The sequence below is a fragment of the Pipistrellus hanaki genome (genome assembly GCF_964339955.1).
Source record: "Pipistrellus hanaki genome assembly, chromosome: 9".
NCBI lineage: Eukaryota > Metazoa > Chordata > Mammalia > Chiroptera > Vespertilionidae > Pipistrellus > Pipistrellus hanaki.
The window spans coordinates 59,160,656-59,183,154 of NC_140511.1; the positions used below are offsets into that span (position 1 = coordinate 59,160,656).

The 22,499-nt window shown below is 36.0% G+C and overlaps 1 protein-coding gene and 1 long non-coding RNA gene across 3 annotated transcripts in view; one reads left to right on the forward strand and one right to left on the reverse strand.

Moving 5' to 3' along the window:
- The window catches only part of LOC311627276, a 570,423-nt gene that overhangs the window by 298,930 nt on the left and 248,994 nt on the right, over positions 1 to 22,499 (reverse strand). The gene's annotated exons all lie outside the window — the stretch shown is intronic.
- Positions 1 to 22,499, forward strand: part of ANO3 (anoctamin 3) — a 189,120-nt gene that overhangs the window by 145,172 nt on the left and 21,449 nt on the right. For both annotated transcript variants that reach the window (XM_084893600.1, XM_084893601.1), the window contains 6 exons: positions 5,132 to 5,214; positions 5,626 to 5,766; positions 6,429 to 6,593; positions 15,840 to 15,876; positions 18,778 to 18,889; positions 19,755 to 19,812. In XM_084893600.1, coding sequence (XP_084749726.1) covers positions 5,132 to 5,214; positions 5,626 to 5,766; positions 6,429 to 6,593; positions 15,840 to 15,876; positions 18,778 to 18,889; positions 19,755 to 19,812 — 596 coding nt within the window. The remainder of the gene's footprint in view (positions 1 to 5,131; positions 5,215 to 5,625; positions 5,767 to 6,428; positions 6,594 to 15,839; positions 15,877 to 18,777; positions 18,890 to 19,754; positions 19,813 to 22,499) is intronic.

The window sequence follows — 22,499 nt, forward strand, 5'->3', positions numbered from 1 at the left end:
TTACATGCGTGACCATATGATTCTGTTCCTCTATGCCACTGACTTTAATCACAAAGGAAAGCCTCTGGGAATAGACATAAGGAAACGGATGTACAAGGACTGGATGGATGAAGCATGTGCATCTTTGAATTTTTTTTTCTTTATGTTGAAAAAAGTTTGTCATAGAAAGGCAGGAATGAAAAAAATAAATACAATGTATGGTTACTAAGGAACAGAAGTGACATCTTTAACCTTTTCACAATATTCCTTCTACCTCCATGACTCATGTGAAACTTGGCTTTCCCCTGATAACAAACTGTCTTTCTCCACTGAGGCCTCTTATCCTCCAACGCCACCCTCAGTCCAGTTTCATGGGACCAATGGAAACAGTTACTAAACTTTCCACATAGAATGGTAAGAAAAACACAAGCAGTGGATATTCCAGGGACAATGTATACTTTGTACAAAGTGTTCTATAATCCACAGGTAATTATCATAGTATTAACACTTTGGTATATTCTTTTTCGTATTGTGTATAACTATGATGTATCTAGTCTATCTATGTATTATATTACTAGAGGCCCATTGCACGAAGAGATTCTTGTAATAGGCCTTGCTTCCCTTGGCTTCCAGCACCGGTTTTCCTTTGGCATCTGGGACCCAGGCCTTCACCCCAGCCAGAGTCTTTGTCTTCGCTGTGGCCAGAGTGCCACTCCTGTAGATTCCTTCACTCCCTCCCCCACTCTCCCTCTCATAGCAGGCATCCTGCCCTGCCCAGCCACTCCATGCCTGAAGCAGCTGGACAGCTGCAATCTTTCTCCTTCTAATTTGCATATTCCCTCCTGATTGGCTGATGAGCATAGCAGAATGATGCTTAATTTGCATGTTTCTCTTTTATTAGTGTAGATATGATATGATATGATATGATATGATATGATATTAATTAGATATATTATACTAGTGGCCCGGTGCATGAAATTTATGCATAAGCGAGGGTCTGTCCCTCAGCCTGGCCTGCACCCTCTCCAATCTGGAACCCCTCTGAGGATGTCCAATTGCCAGTTTAGCCCTGTGGCAGTAGGACATCCCTCTCAAAACCCGACACCACGGGCTCCTAACCTCTCACCTGCCTGCCTGCCTGATCACCCCTAATGACTCTGCCTGCTGGCTTGCTACCCCCAACTGCCCCTTTGCCAGCCTGCTCACCCCAACTGCCCTCATGCTGGCCTGCTCGCCCCAACTCCCAACTGCCCTCTCCTCTTGGCCTTGTCGTTCCTAACTGTCTCTGCCCTGGACCTGCCACAATGGCTTTGTCAGGTCTCCTGGAAGGTCTCTTGATCGAATTAGCATATTACCCTTTTATTAGTATAGATTATATTACTAGAGGACCAGTGCATGAATTTGTGCATGGGTTGGGTTCAGTCAGTCTGTCCCTAATCAGGGCAGATCTGGGCTGAGCCTGTCAGGGGGAAGAGATGGCTGGTGATTGGCTGTTAGACCCTAATTGAGGTTGGGGGGCCGATTAGGGGTGGGGCTGGCCATGGGAAGGGGCCATGAGTGGTTGGCCAGCCAGCCCCACCCTCTATTGGGATGGGGGGCGACCAGGGAGGAGGGGCTTCAGGCCAATCACATTAGTGGAGGCCCATAGGGGGCTGGGCCAGCTAGGATGAGAGGCTGTGGGAGGTTGGTTAGCTGGCCCCGCCTCTTATTGGGATAGGGGCCAATCAGGGGTAGGGCCAGCTAGGGGGAGGGGATGAAGGCCTATCATGGTGGGGAAGAGGGTAGGGCATTTGGCCAGCTGGCTCCATCCTTGATTAGGGTGGGAGAGTCTGGTAGTGGGCAGTACTTATTAAAGGTTACTTTTGAGAACAGTAGCTGGGAAGAATGGGAAAAGAGCAGGTTTGAGCAGAGGAATAACTAAAGCTGCAATGCTTTTCAGGGATCCACTTCAGCTAACCACGTAGAGAGCTCTTGAGTCAATGGGGAAAAAAGGAGACATATGTACCTGATCAGGCCAGTTTGCTGGCCACAGTGGGCATCATAGTGACTGTTATGTCATTACAGTCACTGGCTTTTTATATAGATAGATAGATAGATAGATAGATAACATATCATATGTTATCTAGAAGCCCATATTAAGTTTCATATTATAATAGAAGCCCAATACATGAAATTTATGCAAGAGTAGGTCTTCGCAGCTTTGGTGGCTGCCTCAATCCCTCCCTTGCAGCTGTGGGGGCTGCCTCAATCCCATAGCTACAGCCCCAGCTTTGTCCAGAAGGTCATCCGGGAGGATATCCGGATGGCCATTTGGTCAATTTGCATATTACACTTTTATTATTATACATTATATATATACATATATATATATATACACACACGTATATATATCTACATATTATATATGTATTTCTATTGCTTTATATCTGTATATCTACATCTATATCTGTATTGACTCTTCATTCTTTGTAAGTGAAATAAATTTCACTTTATATACTTTATTTTTAAATAATATTAAGTAAGTTTAATATGTTTCCTTTCCTCTTCACCATCCCACAGTCTCTATAATCATGCTCATTCTGAGCCATTGTTATTTGCCCTACTACTATAATATATTATGGTTCTATCTTTTGAACCCCATGTGCTTCCATTTCTACTACTCTACATTTTACATCTGCCAATCTCAGGATACTTATTTCTTAAAGACTTTCACAGCTTGCTCTCAAATCCTCATTCTACCTATTAGCATCTCCAATCTCACCTCTACCCATGAACATCCAGGAAGGCACTGTAGTATGATACAAAGGGCATGAATATTTTAGTTCAAATGATTTAGGTTCCAATCAGCTGTGTGACGTTAGCAAGTCTCCTAACCTCTCAAAACCCCAAATTTTTTATCTTAAAAAACAAGGATAATAGCCATTTTATGGCACATTTCATATTTACTTGTTACATGTTGCTATTTATATTTTTGTTGGTTTTTGAGAATGACTGTGGTAGATATTAGAAATAATATATCTAAAATGAGTGTTAAAATACTTTATAAATAGTTCAAATTCAAAACAGAACAACAGCTATTATTTCTTACAGCTTGATCTTAAACAATGTTAGTGTTAATGTCTACTGCCTCAGTAACCATGACTGTTTCCATTTCACCTCTTTCATGAGCATGACTGCTTTTCCTCTAGAAGGTAGTTATCAACATTGGCTGAACATTGGGAATCTTTGGGAGCTTTAAAAATAAACCGGTGCTGGGTTTTGTCCTGAAATTCTGATTTAATTGCTCTCCAAGATGTACTATGGGCATTTGGATATTTTTAAAGCTCTGTGATGTTAAAACTATATAAATTAAATCTTGCTTCACTTCTCCAGCTCTTCCACCCTCCCCACAATCTCTCCCCTGCTAAATCCTGTTGAAATATCTGTCTTAATGCTCCTGTATTCTTTCAACCTGCCACTTGCTTCAGAGAACACTTTGTCCAGCCATCATCCCAGAGTTAACTGTGCATACAAAACTTGTCACCAGCAATTATAATAAAATGAATATGTTTTCTTGCCACTTTCATGGTTTATTGACATATTTTTAAGTCGCTCACTAATGAGTCTTTGACAGATTTTCTTTTCTCCTTGAAATTTCCAAACCCATTAGTCAATCCTTAATGAACTACCAGTTCAACACCTTCTCTCATTCTCTTCTATCAATAATGGGGTTACATTCATGATACTCTTCTGGGAGAATAAAATGACTGAATTGAAGCCTTAAAACTTTTAACCCTCCATATTATAACTAGAATCTCTAACTTATTTATTAGAACCTACTATTTAATCCAGGAGCAAAATGTGAGCAAGTGGGACAAATCTTGCTGATGACTTAGGGCAGTGTAATGTTTTATTTTATTTGTTTTTAGAATTTGAGTATATTTAGATGGACCAAGAACTTCGTACTTGAGGGTAGGCTCTAACTTTTCTCACTGTATTTACTGTAAATAACACACACTTACCTACCACAAAGGATTGAGAATAAAGAAGGACTTGAAATTCAGTGTTATTTCCAGTTAGATTGTGTAAGCTTTAAAGGCATAAGGGCCAAGCCATTGATCTGGTTTATCATAAGTATGGTTAGCTTGGGTGCATATCCAACTGTGAGTTAAATTGGCACTGTTGGTTACTTGTTGGACAGTGGGATCAAAAGATTGTTGAAGGACAACTAGAATAGTCATTGCAGTAGGCAGACCTAAGATTCTAAGTATGTTCATCTTGAAATTAGACTGAAGAATTATGAAAATGAGTAATGCTTTCTTAGGAGTTTCATTCAGGCAAAAATTAGGTTATGATAGCAGTATTAGTAAATGGGGAAAAAAGTGATCAAAAGGAAGACCACGTGTAAGAGTTGCTGGATGGCATAATGTATGGTCTGGATCTTGGGAGAACCATCTATATCAGGTGCCATCTGTTTTGATCCCAGAATGAGAATTCCAGTGTTTGTAGTTAATTGGATAACCTTTAAGAGTTCTGAAACATAAGAACTGTTGTTTTTCTGGAAGAAGTCAAGAATGTCTTTGTTTCCAGAGTGAAATAATGTAATGGGTAATACCAAAGGCATACCTGCTATCAATATCAATTCTACCTACCTTTGGCCAAACTGCAAGCTCAGATTAATGCATAGCACCCTATTGCCTGAGACATGATATTCTTGCTCTTTTCCTCTCTCTCCCCCATCTTATGCCTCTCCCTTCAGAATCTTGGAGAAGAAGTGTCTGGTCTTTATTGTCATTCCTGGAGAAGGCTTATTTAGTCCTTTTAGATAATTTTGAATAAGCATGTACAAGTCAAAAAGAACAATAAATATTTGTTCATTAATATTGACCTTACATAGCATCACTTTGATAGGTCATGCTAACAAAAGTTTCTGCTTATTTAATCCAATTAAAAAAAAAACTAAAAAAAAAACTTCCTCTCTAGGAATGCAGTATATAGAGACAGGGAAAATAGGGTGAGAGAAAACAAAAATACATTTGAATGAATTTACTGTGAGTTTAATGAAATTTAATAATTCAATAACTTGGTGAAAATGCATCAATCCAAAGAAGAGCACCAATGAAAGAACATAACGCAGTTGGGTAAATAATTATAATAATGTTATTATTTGTAGCCACAGTCTTCCTAGAGTTTTGGAAAAGAAGAAGAAGTACACTGACCTATACTTGGGACCTTATTGAATGGGAAGAAGAAGAGGTAAGATGTTAGGAAACCGAAGATAAGGAAACTGGGATACAAATATTGCAGACAAGTGTTCACTGCTCTTAACATCTAACATGGAAGCAGCTAAACACAATTAGACTTTCCCTTGATGCTTTATAACTAACAAAATTTCTTATTTTATGAAGAAAAAAAAGATCAATGATGAGATCATGTAATTTTTTTCAAAGCATTTCTTTTATATTTTCTTACAGTATATTACTGGAAAAATTGGGCTAATTAAAATGTAATTTAGGGTTATTTGGAAAGTAATTTGCATCTTATTTTTCAAAATATGCTTCTTTGCCAAGACTTGTTATAAAAGTAGGCCAAATGCAGCAATTTTCAACTCAGAGTTTTCAACATTTTTTACTCTGATATTTAGGTAACTGTAAGTTTCTTTCATAGGAAACACTTCGTCCCCAGTTTGAAGCAAAGTATTACAAGATGGAGAGAGTGAATCCCATTAGTGGAAAACCTGAGCCACATCAGCCTTCTTCAGACAAAGTCAGTCGTCTTCTTGTTTCTATATCAGGAATATTCTTCATGGTAAAGTATAACCATTAATATCAGAATGTTGTGGGATTCCAGGGTTAGAAGGAAGTTCTAGGATGCCCACCCATTTTGTAACCCAGATGCTGCGAGAAACCACATCCTGTTCAATACTTTGGCAATACACACTATTAAACAAAATAAAAATTACAGCAGATCACAGAGGGAGTTTGTACATATCCTTAACAGGTTAACTGCCCAGCCCGTTTTGTTTTCCGGACAGAAAGTATAGTGTTGGTCACCGGTGGGCACTTAACTGTTAAGTAAAACTGACTGGGCACTTAACATGTTAAGTAAAACACTCTATGGGAAAAACAGAGATCATCTAAAATGGTAAAATGGAAATTATATGAGTTGCCCTGATAAATTAGTCATCTTTTTTAAAAATGAAATATTCCATGTAATAGTGAAAATTTAAACAAAGTTTGTATTTTAGTGTGGTAATTGTATTACACTACAACAACTTAAATCTTATGCTACTTATTTTGATGCTCAAGTAACTTAGTTCCTTAAATGAAAAATTAAATTTATATATACATTTTTAGAAAAATAAATTTCTTTAGTCTGGGGACAGTGTATTGGATCTATGATTTTGCTTTTGTTTTTGTTTTGTTAATAAGGCAAAATTTGGTTGTCCCTTCTGGTCTTCCATGTTGTAGATTTCTTTGGTGATCACTGCAGTGTTTGCAGTTGTGGTGTATCGCCTGGTTGTCATGGAACAGTTTGCATCATTCAAATGGAATTTCATCAAACAACACTGGCAATTTGCAACATCTGCTGCTGCTGTCTGTATCAATTTTGTAATCATCATGGTCCTGAATCTTGTAAGTGTTTACAGTTTTTCAATATATGCAAAAGGATAGAAGTCTATGTTTCCTTTATACTTAGGTTGTATTTACAGGAAGCCAAAATAAGAGCAAGCCACATCTCTGACAAAGACAATTCAGTTTAGTAGAAAATTTTTTATCCATATGGTTCAGATGATAAATTCCTTTAAATTAAAATAAATAAAAGTTGTAATATCAAAATTCCTTTCTCTTGAGTTTATAGTTTGATTGGTGATCATTGCTAGTTATCTAGTGTGTTGCTTTCACTCAAGTAAGGAATTTTTTTAATTAGAAAACCATTCCAACAGATTCAAACTCAGAGGAAAATTTATTGGAAAGGTAAAGGAACATCATTTGTAAATGAGAATGTTGTTTACAGTTTCTTAAAACAAATCATACAGTATTTTAGTTTATGCCCTTGGCTCATAATTAAAGTGAACAGTAAACACTGAAAAATAATACAGTACTAGGACAGGAATGCTTATATGCATTGTTCAAAGTTACCTTATTGAAGGAGGACCATTCATCACGTAGGCATTTTAGATTCTTATACTTATGACTAGAGGTGCAGCACACAAAATTTATGCACTGGTGGTGGGGTGCCCCTCAGCCCAGCCTGCACCCTCTCTAATCTGGGACCCCTGAGGGGATGTCTGACTGCCCGTTTAGGCCCGACAGGCCTAAACCGGCATTCGGACATCCCTCTCACAATCCGGGACTGCTGGCTCCCAACCGCTTGCCTGCCTGATTGCCCCTAACCGCTTCTGCCTGCGAGCCTGATCACCCCCTAACCACTCCCCTGTCAGCCTGATTGAGCCTAACTGCTCTCCTGCCAGCCTGATTGCCCCCAACTAATCTCCCTTGCCTGCCTGGTCACCTCTAACTGCCCTCCCCTGCTGGCCTGATCACCCACAACTGCCCTCCCCTACCAGCCATCTTGTGGTAGCCATCTTGTAACCACATGGGGGCAGCCATTATGTAAGGGTGTGATGGTCAATTTGCATATTACTGCTTTATTATATAGGATAATAATCTTATGGTAGATGGTGAAACATCTCATTTCTAACATCAGTATATTTTGAGGTTTTTCCAGTAGGCAGATCTGATTGTGGTTAGAGCACCATTATCTGAGGAAAAGGAAGCTAAATGGCTGATGTGTTTATTTCTAGGCAACACTAGCTGTCAGCCAGCCTGATCTTAGCCTGAATCCATTTATTATCCTTAGTAAGTTGGTTGACATAAAAATGACTGGTCAGCCAAAACTGGTTTGGCTCAGTGGATAGAGTGTCAGTCTGTGGACTGAAGAGTCCCAGGTTCAATTCTGGTCAAGGGCATGTACATTGGTTGCGGGCACATCCCCAGTAGGGGGTGTGCAAGAGGCAGCTGGTCGATGTTTCTCTCTCATCGATGTTTCTAGCTCTCTATCCCTCTCCCTTCCTCTCCGTAAAAAAGCAATAATATATATATATATATATATATATATATTTTTAAATGACTGGTCATAGTGCTGCTACCCATTATCTTATTGACTAGTGGAAAAATCGGAACCAAGGCACAATGAAGATTGCCTTACTGTGGAAGCACAAAAGGCTCTAAGTAAGATAAGAAGGAAGCCATCAATTGCATCTGAAATTGGGGGAAGGAGGAGACAGCAGGAGTTGTGATAATGGATCAGAGACTCAAAGGGAAGAAGAGAGGATACTTGCAGAAAGTGGATCATCATTTGAAAAAATTCAACCTACAGATAGATGTAAAGAGGCACAGAAGCACATGTTGTTTGTCTTGAAATTGCAAGAACTGTCTATGAAACATATATTTATGGAATGTATTTATAGAATATATTAGAAAAATGGATTGAGAAATGTTAACTTTCTATTTGTTGCCCTTAATTATTTTAAAATTTTATTCTTATTTTTACGTCTGTATTCCTATTTTCTTTCTTTCAAAATACCAACATTTTCTTTATTTCCCCATTTTTCTCATTTTAAATAATAAAGTTAGTTTATGTCCTTAAGTTCATGAGATAGAAATGCTGATAATTTTTCCTTAGGTCTTTTTAAATTCTTCAGACCACATCTGCATTTATATATACATTCTCTTATTTCTTTAAATGTTATCTATTACTGATTCATGAAGCTTTAAGCACTCAGAGTGATTTGTGAAAGGAGCACAAAAAAGTTGTCGTATTATGTCTATCAAATAAATGTTTAAATATAAGGAAGTTTGAAAAAGTAATTAGTGCATATAGGAATCATAACTATTATGCTAATTTTTAGTCTTCCTACTTGTTCCTTTTTAAAGTCTATAACTTTTATCTTTTCTTAACTTTGGATTAGAGATATATTGTTCTTAAAAGTAGAAAAAAATATTAACAATATTAAGGAAAGTCACTTGACTTGATCCAAAATGCCACTCAACTTCCTTCCTACGATAAACTAATTGTACCCATTGAAGATAATTAATGTTAATGGTTTCATGTCTATTTATTCCCCATCTTCAAAAGAGAACCCTGTGTTCCTGTGTTTGACAATTTGTTTCAAAGACCTACTGATCTTCAAAAACATCTTGAGTGAATTAATGAACTGGCCTAATATTTTTGAAGAAGGAAAATGTTTCACAGACATGACACAGAAGCCAAATGTGGTTAATTAACTTTCGCTTGGGAAAGCAAGCATGACAGTTTTGGGAACAGAACCTGCAGATCCAGGGTTCAAGCCATCCAACTTCTTTTCAGTTAAACTGAAAAACTTATCATGATCAGATCTGAATCTGAAAAAATAGAAAGTTTTATCAAAAATTGAGATTTGGCTGAGGTTTCCATTGTATTTCAGACTCTTATTTTCTATTATTCCAGTTGCTTCTTAATTACCAATCCCTTAAACTCTGACCCCACTCCATCTCAATCCCTAGCCTCAGTTACCCCCTTCGCTATAATCTCAATTTGTCCTCATACACATAGTCATCTCTTTCAAAAGGTTCACATGCAGCTTGTTCTAACTATGTTTCTATGTATGATAAGGCTTAATATATTCTTTTTTCTAAACTAATGCATTTCTCAAATAACAAAGACTGAACTGAATGGAGTGTATCTCTACTTATGGAAATAAGACCTTAATAGGGAGGTGAAGATAGTACTATTTTTGTCATGAAAACAATATTTTCAGATCCTCAAAATTCCACTAGTTCTATCTAATTAAAGATAGGAGTAACTCCATAGTGCTGTAACAATCATCCATAGTTGCTGGGAGAAGACAGGACTGACTTTGCTTTTTTTTTTTTTTTAATTGAATTTATGGGGGATGACATTGGTTAATAAAAAGTATATAGATTTCAAGTATACACTTCTACAATATACCACCTTTATATTGTATTATATATTTATCAACCCAAGTCAAAGTCTCCTTCCATCACCATTTATCCACACCCCTTTACCTTTATCCACCTCCTCCCACCCCCTTACTCTGGCAATCACCGTACTGTTGTCATGTGTCTCTCTTTCTTTCTTTCTTTCTTTCTTTCTTTCTTTCTTTCTTTCTTTCTTTCTTTCTTTCTTTCTTTCTTTCTTTTTTCTCTAAATGTTTGTTTGTTAGGCATTTTAGCACAAAGTTTAAAAGATGATAGAAATTGGAATAGACCATAAATACTTTTTCTTTGCTCTTAAGCTAACTCAGAAGATTTAAAAATGGATTTAGCATTTTAGCATAAAAGAAGTGAACTCAATGCCAACTCAACAAATGTGAAAAGAATGTTATATTCCTCAGATTTCATCAGTGTAAAACAATAATGCTCTTCTGAATTCATGCATTCCCTCCCTACTCAGGATATTAAGATACTTCACAGATTACTAAACAGCCCTTCTGACTTACCTGAGTATGCAGGATTAATTTCAGGGCTTAATATATATATATATAAATTAAAATAATATCAAAATTCCAGACTCTTTAAAAAATTATACCAAGATAATAGATTCACCAAGAAAACCAAATGCTACTTGTTATTTTGAATCAAATCTAAATATACAGCTTTTTGTTTTTTAATAGCTTGACTTTATGATCCCTGGGCTTCCATATTCCTCAAATGAGGGACTTGGACTCAGTAAAAATATTTTATTGATCTAATGTGCTTTTCAGCTATAATTCATGAAATTATGGCATGTAGGCTTGGAAAAATAGTTTAAATCAACCAAACAATTATTTTTAAATAAGGAACTTTCGATGTTTAATGGACACAGGCAGAAATCTTGTGTCATTCTTCAAGCATTTCTTCTGTCTCCTTCATCATATCAGTGACTATTGTAAATTTTGCTTCTGTAGCATCTCTCTCATCTATTCCCTGCTCACCATCCTCACAACTACTTGGGACCTTTCTAGCTTAGACTGGTGCAGCAGCCTTGTAACTGATTAGTCTTCCTGTCTCTATTTTCAGCTCTTTCTTTCTACCTAACAATTTACTGTTGGAAGGCTCTTTCTAAACTGCATTTGATCACTTTATTTTGTACTTGAAACTATTCCACAGATTGCCATTGCCTCCGATAGAAATTCTAAATTCATTTTCATGGCACATAAGTCCCTCCCTTATTTAATCCATCCTTCCTTTATCTTCCTGTCCAAAGGAGTGCCTCTCCCTCCCTTTCATGGGCTGCACTACAGCTACAAACCTACGCTGCTGCTTGCTCCCTGGCATTCTGCTTTTACAACCCTGTCTTTTAGTTCACAGTGTTTCCTCTATCTGCTGTTTTGTGTGTGTGTTTTCTTTTGACTCCTTGAAGAATACCTCTTCATCCTGGAAAATTCTATTTAAGGATCACATCCCCAATAAAGTTTTCTTTCAATCTTGTAGGTAGAACTGAATAATCTCTCTTTGTTTATATTCACCTCACAAGGTGGGTGGACATGCCTATTCTCCCTCCTTATCAGATTCTCTTGGTGGAAGGAAACAATCCCTCTTATGAATACTCTTCTGTTACAGGCATGCCTCTCTGCCTCTGTCAGGGTGTAAGCTTCTTAGTAGCTTCCTCATTTTTTTTTTTTATCTCCAGATTCCCGCCTACTGCCTAGGCAATTTATTGTATATTTAAAATATTTTTGAATAAATTTTAATTGTTTTATTCTCCAAAAATCCTAGCATCTTGAATATTTCATGTGTTCAGAATTATTTGTTACTGAAATTATGTTTTCAGTTTCTTCCAAGTTTGTAGCACTCGTTATTCAAACTAATAACCAAAGAATATACATTATCTTAAGATTTAAGAAAGATACATGATGGTATCCCTAAGTAAATATTTGAGATAAAAATAGAGACTAAAATAATCAAAATTTGATTACAAGTCCATCTTAAAGATCAGGAGAGTAACTAAAGAAATGTTTTTTGCTCTTACTATGCCTGAAGTCAGCTGAATCACTTGCAAAAAGGCCGATCCCAAGTTCCATTCAGGATCTCCTTTGTGGAGCCAAGCAATCTATATTTTAAAAAAATACAAGTGATTCTGATTCATTCCGACCCTAAAGTAGCATTAGGAAGTTAGTGATTCAAGAGATCTAAGTAATTTAGATACATAGCCAAGGTCAGACACCACATTTCCAAAGATAATTGGGAATAATTTAATAATAACCAAAACTCTTATTATTTTTAATATCCCTTTACTAGGCATATAGGTAAAATCCCACAAAGGCAGAATTTGAAACCATGAGTTGCTCTTTATTAATCCTGTCTTTTTTCTTTTTCATTTTGTCACCCATGAAAATGCTGTGTTATTTAAAGGTAGCAAGATTACTGTGACATAAATGTTACCATCATATCAGGAAATATTTATTTCCAAGAAGATTTAAATGAAAAATTAAATTGTGCAATTATTCCAAAATGTATATTCTTGTTGCTTGTCAATTATACCCTAATTAACTTAAGAAGAGGTTACAGCTGTCTATTCTCATGATTAATGTGTAGTCACAGTAAAAGTACTCTTGTAGTTTGAAATATCTGAGATTAAGCCAACCAAGCCATTTCAACATGGTCAATAAAAGAATAAGTTCCTTTAGAGTGCATATAACATGTAATGAGTGCACTGTAACAGCAACAACAAAAAGCCCTAAATACATTTGGCTAATGTAAGTAGTCTGTGCTAGTTCTGGACTCTTCCACATTATTGATCTCTTTCCATCCGTAGAATCCAGAGCATACATTCCTGTTTCTTTTATGGGCCTAATCACTGAAGATCTCAAAATGTACCTAATTTTCCTTAACACCTGGTTACCACTGGTGGCCAATTACAATGCAGGTTATTAGAGAATAGGGTGGATCAAAGAGTTGGGCCACACATCTTAATCTAGAAAGAAGGTGATGCCAACCAACTCCTTTAATGAAATGGCTGGCTCTCTAAAAAGTGTATTTGATTAATTTGTTCATGTCTATGTCCATAGTTTCTAGAAATTCAAAAGGTGCATTACTCAGGAAAAGCAATCTCCTTTGGATTCTGTGAAAGCTTATCTGGAACTTATTTTCATAGTGAAGGTTAGATGGCGAGACTCTAACTCAGAAACAAAGAATATTAAAAGAAGTGTAGTGGGTGGGTGGGAAGAAAACAACCAAAGTACTTGTATGTGTCTATGCATAAACCATGGACACAGACAATAGTGTGGTGAAGGCCTGGGATGAGGGGCAAGAGTAGGCTAGAAGGGGTCAATGGGGAAAAAAAGGGGGAGCATATGTAATACGTTCAATAATAAAGATTTAAAAATAAAATAAATAGTAAACAGGCATTGAACAGTGAAAAAGAAGGAAGAATAAAAAAGAAGAAAGAAAGAAGAAAAAAAAGAAAGAAAGAAAGAAAGAAAGAAAGAAAGAAAGAGAAAGAAAGAAAGAGAAAGAAAGAAAGAGAAAGAAAGAAAGAAAGAAAGAAAGAAAGAAAGAAAGAAAGAAAGAAAGAAAGAAAGAAAGAAAGGGAGAAAGAAAGGGAGAAAGAAAGGGATAAAGAGAGAAAAGAATAAAATAAGTGTAGAACTCCTTAATATGCCCCTTCACAATAACCTTGTCCTTTGCCTGCCTTTGCCCTTCTTATTTTTCCCAATTGATTTGTGCATAACACATCAAAACAAAACATTAGTGGGAAGCTCAAAATGAAAATCCTTACCATGGCCTCCCAGGCCCTGAAATACTGTTTCCCTCTGAGGATCCTCTGACTCATCTCTTCCTACTTGCTTCTTTACTGCCTCCACTGCTGTCCTCTAACTTCCATGCCCTTCATTAAACAAACCAAGTGTATTCTTGCACCTGCTGTTCCTGGGTCTCTAAGGAACTTGGTACCAATCTTGCTTGGCCCCCTCCTTTCATGCAGTTCTCTGCTCATAAAATGCCACCCTCTTGGAGAGGCTTCCCTGACCAACCTCTGTGCCCACCACCACGCTCTATCCAGAAAACCTTTATCTTTCTATCATAATGTTAATCTCCTGACCAATTGCACACTGTATGTCATTTTTCTCTGGCCACTGGCATTAAAGTCCCATGAAAGAGTATTCTCTCTATATATATAAATGTTGTGGCCAGACAGTTAATACTGACTCTCCTTATTTTCTCTTTCCCCAAATACATATCTCTCTCTCTCTCTCTCTCTCTCTCTCTCTCTCTCTCTCTCTCTCTCTCTCTCTCTCTCTCTCTCTCTTTCTCTCTCTCTCGTCAAAATTATTGCTGCCATGCACCATACAGTTGGATGTATTCACATTATGGCTGCACTTTGTGGTGGTTTCAGAGTTTGCCAGTCACTCGGCAAGGCCAGGTTTTGTGAGTCATCCTCATGCTAGCATCTGGGCCTTGGATGATGCAGGTTCCAAAGTGCCCCAGAGAGCTTCGCAAGAGTAATATTTCCAGAAGTGGATGTGCATCTTTTGTGATTCATAACATTCTTCCAAACATTTTTGTGCTCCCTTGGGGCATCAGCTTCAGCCATCGCCACCCCAGGCCTGCAGACAGACTCTAAGTGCTAAGAATTAAAACAAAAATCTGAAATAGTTTATGTGACAAGGCATAGATAGCACAGATGGGTCAAGAGAGCCATTCTGCAAATCCTGACTTTGTTATTTACTTAGTAGTTTTATCTCAGGCAAGGAACTGATATTTGAAACCTTGGTTTCCTCATCTGTAAAATGGGATCATTAGATCTATTTGATGAAATTGTTATATGGACTAGCAAATTATATTATATATAAAGCACTGCTTGTCACCAGGCAAATACTCTGTATGGCAGATAGTTAAATAAAATGTTCTTCCAAACCCAGGGAGGGCACTCGAATTAGTGCTAGAGGCACAATACCACTTAGATAGTATTTATTAATTGACAAACCTTACATTTTTTGGAGATTCTTCTATAATTATTTAACTTGATAAATAGGGTGGGGAAGATAATATTTTGCAATCAGGTGCTCATGAATTCAAGCTAATCTTGTCCTAAAATTTACTTGTGTGTATACTTCAGATAATAAAAAAAAAACAAAGCACCTACACAAGAGATAGAATGAGATTATTGTACTCAATATAATCTTTCAATCTCAACATAACACTTTAGATCTTAGGACAAAGTAGGTTTGAATTATGACTAAGATGAATAATCACAATAGTTCTATTGAAAGAACAGATAGGGGGAAGTGAACAACTTTTAAAGTATCCAGACACCTACCTTTTAATTTTGCATGACAACAAGCAAGGTTATTGAAATTTAAAGAATAATTTGTAGAATTACAGAGTTATATAGTAATATTTACATAGAAACACATATATTCACAAACACATAATACCCTACTGTCTATAGAAGAAATGTATTTTCCCAACTATATTTACTTGGACTATTATAAAACACTAGATGCCCAGTGCATGAAATTTGTGCACTTTGGGGGGCGGGGGGGCGATCCCTCAGCCCGGATTGTGAGAAGGCATAGGCCAGGCTGAAGAACATATAATTTTGTAATCAAACCCCAGTCTCATTTCCTTTATTTATAAAATGGAAACAACAATAGCTACCAAAAATAACTTTGTTATTTCAGAAATCAATTGTGACTATATATATATATATATATATATATATATATTTACAACACGTTTATATCACATGCATTGTATGTATATATGTAAAGCACTAGCCTAAAGCATGCTTTTAGTTAATAAAAATATAGATACTTTGTAGAATACTCTTTGATTATGTAAATACAGTTTTTTCTAAAGAAAACAATAATAGTAACTATTATTCTCTTATTACAGGCTTATGAAAAAATTGCTTATCTTCTCACTAATTTAGGTAAGTCTGTTTTTCTTCACTCCTTTTTAGAAGAATACTTCTTTAGGGCCTATCAGCTTATAGTTGGTTTATGTACTTCAGTATTTTTAATATCAACTTCAGTTATATAATTGTCAATAAAAGTGAAATAAGTGCCATTGGATATTGGACTATATTGTGTAGGTATAGAGAATTAGCAAATTTGGTTCTTCCTACACTAAAATGTTTTGCTCCTCTACCTTTTCAGTTCTTTGTTTTTCCACCCCAATATTATTTTTTTCAAAATATTTTATAGCATGTACACTATTTATACATTTGTTTGTTTATTGTTCATGTATACAGTTTAAAGGCAAAATAGATTTATAGTGAAAACCTATCCTTTGCCACATTACCCATTTTTATTTTTTATGTGCCAAACAGATTACATTTTACCAATTTTATCAGTTTCTTTTTCTACCCTATTTCTAAATGACATTGCCTCTACTACCATTCTTGGACTTTTCTGCTTTAGGCAGCTATTTCCTTCCAATTACAAAGACAACTTAGGTCATAATGTCTTGTCTTCACATACTTCCCTATCCATCACCTGTATACACAACTGTTATTTCTCCTCCTTCCAAAGGAAGTACACATCAGCATTTTTAACTGGATTAGTTATGGATGTTCACATCATTCTGTCTATATTTCTGTTGTCCTATCTAATTAAGGTATGGTAAAAAAAAAAAATAATAAATAAATAAATAAATAAAAGCATATTTGCTTAATTTTTTATATATTTTTTCTTAAGTTATCCCAAACTTTCTGCCTCAATTCTATAAATTCTCTCTAGATATATTTAAAAATATCAAGAATTCTACTCATTTTATTTTCTTCTTAGAGTTATCCTTTCTGAGCCCACTGTATACTCCAGTCTCAATTGGTTACCCTCTAGGCTTGTGTCAGCAAAATCTACTCTTGCTTTCACCAGCACTCTGGGAATTGCTTTACCTTTATTTTTCAGGATACTACTTTCAGGATCCTATGTCACCATCTGTCTCGGCTTTATTCCTTATCTTGTTCCCTGGAAACTAAATTTCTTGAGACCTTGTATGTCAGAAATTTATTTTCCCCCCTGTATTTTAGCTTGATGTTTGATCCTTCAGTTTGGGGGGACAGAATTTTTATTATAGAGCTATCTTTTATTGTTTGAGAACTCACCAGATCCCAGGCATTGTACTAAACACTTCTCAGTCATCATTTTGTTTTATTGTAACCATATATCTATGACAGTAGGATCCTTATTTTATGGATTATGAAACAAGATAATTAAATAAGTAGAATGTAAATGCAGATATGACGCACTCCAGTTAACTATGGTGGAGTAACATAACTCCACTGTAATATATTACTTCTCCTGTAATGTCATTACAAGGACAAGTGATAATAGAAGAAAATTGTATAAAGGAGACAACTGAGCCCTAGTTCATGCTCTAGAGCTAAATGATTATATCACTAGGATATTATGTGACTATGAGTAAGTTTTCTCTTTTCCCCATTCTTTCTCTTCCTACTCCCCCTCCTTCTCTTCCCTCTGTTCCACCTCCTCTTTTTGAATCTCAATTTCCTCATTTGGAAAATGAGAATGAGAACAATCCTATTTCATCATTGTTATAGATTGGCTGCCTGATACATGACAAGTGCTCAATAAATGGGAATAACATTTCATTATCTGAGCTAAAGTATCTTCAGCTGGGTAATGAAGCAATTGCACTGGAATGTCTCAAACCATTCTTACAGCTCTGATTACCTATATTCATTTTCTTTTAATGAACTTATATTCAGGATGGCAGCAAATCTACTGAAGTGTTTTTGGGGTATTTAATTAATAGTATGAGACAGAACAGTTATTTGTGCTAAGAACCAGGAATACCATAGTACATACTCCTGTGAGGAAATGTTAGCTCTCCTGAGTGCTGTCACAGTGCCCACCAACGAGTCACTCTGTGGATGCTGCACAGACCCTTCTATTTCTGCAACCAACTCCCTTTGGGTTTGAAGTTCCCTGGGACCTATTCCCTCTTTATTCTGTGATTGACTCTTGCCTATATTTTAGCGTGTTTTTTATTTTCTTAAATTAGATCCAATCAAATTTTTTACCTTTCTTGAATTCTTCAATTATTATTACAGTATTTTATATATCTCTATCTCTATCTCTATCTCTATCTCTATCTCTATCTCTATCTCTATCTCTATCTCTATCTATCTATCTATCCATGTTTTCTGTCATTTATTTGTATACCAGGAAGGAGCAGAGGCTGCTCATGCTTACATCTTCATCAGTCTCTCTCATTATCTTTTGTTTTGTTTTAAGATTCCTAGATCCATACCATGTGAGAATTGACAGGGTTCTTGAATTCATCTCTTGTAAATTCCTTATTTCATAGATGATAAAATTTATTGCATAAAATATGAAGAGACCTGCCTGAGATGACTAGCAGCTGGATGTAAAGCTGAGATAAGAACTCAGCTCTTCTGATGGATGTAGCCCTCTTTTATCTCTTTAACAATTCACTAAGTCTGTGCAGGAAATATTCATCCTTCAAAGAACTCTATGGACAATTTAGCTAGACAGTGAAAGACTGACTTAATATTTATGGTTATTTCTAAATGAGAGGAACAGAGAGAATCCTGGAAACCTGTAGATATTAATATCAGGCATCATATTTTTGGAGCTGTGGGGAAAGTATGCAGATGATCTCATTGGTTCATTTCATCAGCTCTGTACAGCAAATATTATCATTCACATTTGACAGGCATTTTACTGAGTGCCTCATACAACTAGCAAATGACTGAACCAAAACTTAAACATGGGGCTTCGGATTCTGTGTCCACATTTCTTGTCATTCACCTCATCTGTGTAAACAAACTCTATGTTCCTTTTAGAATATCCTCGAACAGAATCTGAATGGGAAAACAGTTTTGCCCTGAAGATGTTCCTCTTCCAGTTTGTTAATTTAAACAGTTCTATCTTCTACATCGCTTTCTTTTTGGGGAGGTAAGTCAGTTTTATATATATATCATCTTTATAGAGTGAAAAAGACTCTCAACAGTTCCACTTCCAATTTATTAACAAAGGCGGCACTTTCTGATCCCCAGGCATGGACAATGGGGCTAATCAGTCTTCACATGTTTGAATCAAAATGTTTCAGGATAGTATTTCCAGGTACCACTACCAATTAAAGTTGGCATAAAAGAATAAAACCTATATACCTACATGGGTTGAATTATTACTGTCCTGTCATCAGTAATGGTTTTGTTAAATAAGAAAATAAATTTTGAATAACCCTAGGTTACAGCTCCTTAGTGTGGAAACCTCTTCAACCAATCATGTTAACATTTTTTCCCCTATTTTTTTGGAGAAAGAAAGAAAGAAAGAAAGAAAGAAAGAAAGAAAGAAAGAAAGAAAGGAAGGAAGGAAGGAAGGAAGGAAGGAAGGAAGGAAGGAAGGAAGGAAGGAAGGAAGGAATTATATTAAATTATTGGTTCTGGTTTGCCATATGATTAACACTTCAGCCAGTGCCATGGAAACATACTGAAGCTAGAAACATTTTTAATTATATTATTTAGCACATTATGTTAATATTTTTAACTCAGTCAAGCAGGCATTAAAATTCCACAGGTGAAAGTGGGAAAATCCATTCAGTTGGTTTCTCTGTACTTTCTCAACCCGTTGGTATTGAATTCACACATCACTTTTTCCTTTTCATGTCAGGTTGATGTGTAAGTTTGGCCTAAGTAACCACTTAGGAACAAATTGCACCAATGAACCTTTATGTCTACCCACACATGCACTTGTGATACATTAGATGTTCTTCAGTCAACCCACATAAATGCTAACGAATTAAAATGGTTTTTTACAGATTTGTAGGCCACCCAGGAAATTACAATAAACTTTTTAACCGGTGGAGACTGGAGGAAGTAAGTAACCCTGTAAGGGTGGGTGTGGGGTTATTCATGGATATGGGCCAATGACTGTGGGAGGGATAGGAGAGAGAAGGTAGAAGGGATTACATTGAGAAAGCCTAAAACTTTCTAAGAGCATATGCTTTATATTATAGAAAACTGGTCTCACATTCTAACCTTGTTACTTATTAATTCTTTGCCCTTCATTTAACCTCTCTGAATATCTTTTTTAAAAAAATATATTTTATTGATTTTCCACAGAGAGGAAGGGAGAGGGATAGAGAGCTAGAAAAGCCGATGAGAGAGAATCATCAACCAGCTGCCTCCTGCACACCCCCAACTGGGGATGTGCCCACAATCAATGTATATGCCCTTTGACCAAAATCAAACCTGGGACCTTTCAGTCCACAGGCTGATGCGCTATCCACTGAGCCAAACCATTTTTGGCCTCTCTAAATATCTTTCTCCTTATCTGTAAGTTGGTAATAGTAACACTTAGGTTGCAAAGCTGTTTACTAGTATAGATAAGAAATAATTTATGTAACAGAATTAGCATAACCCCTGTGGTAGATACTCTATAAATTGTAGTTGATATTTATCAATGCTTTGTCTCCATAGCTACCCATGTATTATTCTATTGGCCAGTAGAAGACTAAGGCCATTCAAAATCCCAGATTTCAGGGAAGCCCCCAAATCTAACCTGCAGTTTTCTTTCATAGCTCAGAAGAATGACTAAATCTGCTAAAAGGCTATCCATCTATCCAATTTGGGAACTAATGCTTACTTTTTTCCAGGGGTGTCCAACTGAAGTTAGCAAGGGTAGTATGGGGAACAGAGTGGCTATAGGCAGGTAGATCTGTATTTTTGGTGCCACCAATAATTTTGTTTAATTATTGTTAAATAAAGATATCCTTGTTTATTAAATACCCTATTTTGTTAAATAAAGATATCCTTGTGAAATTATTAGAAGCCATTATTCTTTGAAAGTCCCAAAGAAATATAATACTAGTTTCAGGAAAAAATGTTTTATAGCCATCCAAGACATTTTGGCTTCAAATATGGCCTTCATCTATATATATATATATATATATATATATGACATAGATAGAGGCCATATTTTTTAACAAAGGATTATTTATTTTGGGAGGAAAATCTGTGCAATGAAAAATTTGGATTTGTGATAAATCTTGATAATCCTAGAAGTAAAGATATATTAAGATATATAAACAGTATATATTGATATAATGGAAAATAAGAACTGACCCTCTGAATTCAACTACACATATGCTAATCTAGGCCTCTGCTGCAATATGCGGTATACAAATGAACTTCCTTTCCTTTGATGTAATTAGTTTCAAAGAAAAGAGCATAACCATGATACGTAATAAATATTTTGCCTTTTAAGTCTGACAGTCTACATTCTAATTCTGTCCCACCCAGATGCATAATCTTAACTATTTCTGTCTCAGGTTTATTATTTTTAAAATTTTGACATTAATGACTATTTTAGTAGTACTGGTGATAAGTAGATTAAATTGTATCATGCATGTAAAGCCTCTGGCACAAATAATGGGTGCCATTTTAAAGACAGAGAAAATACTACAATTTAGGATATTTATGAATAAGTATATAATATCTCACATAAGATTTTATGTAAATCTACATAAAATGTTAATAATGGTTAACTTTTATTTGGGACTTACTATATGCCAGCACATTCCAGCAATCATTTCCAATGTTCAACATACATTTATTCATTTATTTCTCACAAAAATTCTGCTATTACACTCATTTTTCAGAGGAGAACACAGAAGCTTAGAGAAGTTACATAATTTGCCTCTAATTATAGAAACATTCTTATAAATTGATAAGGACACCCAGCTTTCTTTGGGTTGTTGTTGGTCATAGAATTTTGAGTGATACAATGGGAATCAAAGCCTGGGTCTCCTGTCTGCTCATTTACTCTAAGTATAGCCTTTTCTAAACCAGCCCCTCAAGGCAACAAACACAGTTGGTAAATAGAACTCACCTTTAGCACTATATAAAAAAGCAGTGAATTAGGTTGCAATGATACTAAGGCTTTTATTCCCACACCACCAGTCACCACTGCATGACCTTGGACAAGTTAATTTGCCTCTTTGAGACCGCAAAAATGAAGTTTCAGCCTGCAGCTGTGATCTGTGATCTGCTTCTGTAGTTTAGTAATTATTCTCCCTCAGACATTCTACCTACCCACTTATCATATACATGTGGCAAAGTTCAGAGGGTCCTAAATTCATCCTAGAAAGAAGGGGCATGCTTGGATGAGAAAATTGAGACTTTTACACACAATAAAAATGGCCACTGGCAAACCCTATCTCTGGCTCAGATTAGGGGGTTTTAAATTACTGTGCTGAAACTGGAAAAGCAGGCTCTTCATGTCCTAATTATTTGTTCTCTTTGAAGTCCCACTGGTACCTATTTGATAGAAATAGAATCTGGATCAAAGCTGGAGAATCTATCATCTTTATGAGCAGGACATGAACCTATTTCCAAAGAAACAGACTCGCATTTTTCTACCCAAATGTCCTCTATAGTGCATAGTTTTCAAGCATAACACATTGATTGCACTGTTTATTGTAATCCCATTTTTGTTTGTGTGGGTTTCTAATGCTAACATTTTTTAAAGGTAGAATTTTCTTTTAATTTTTATTGAATTTATT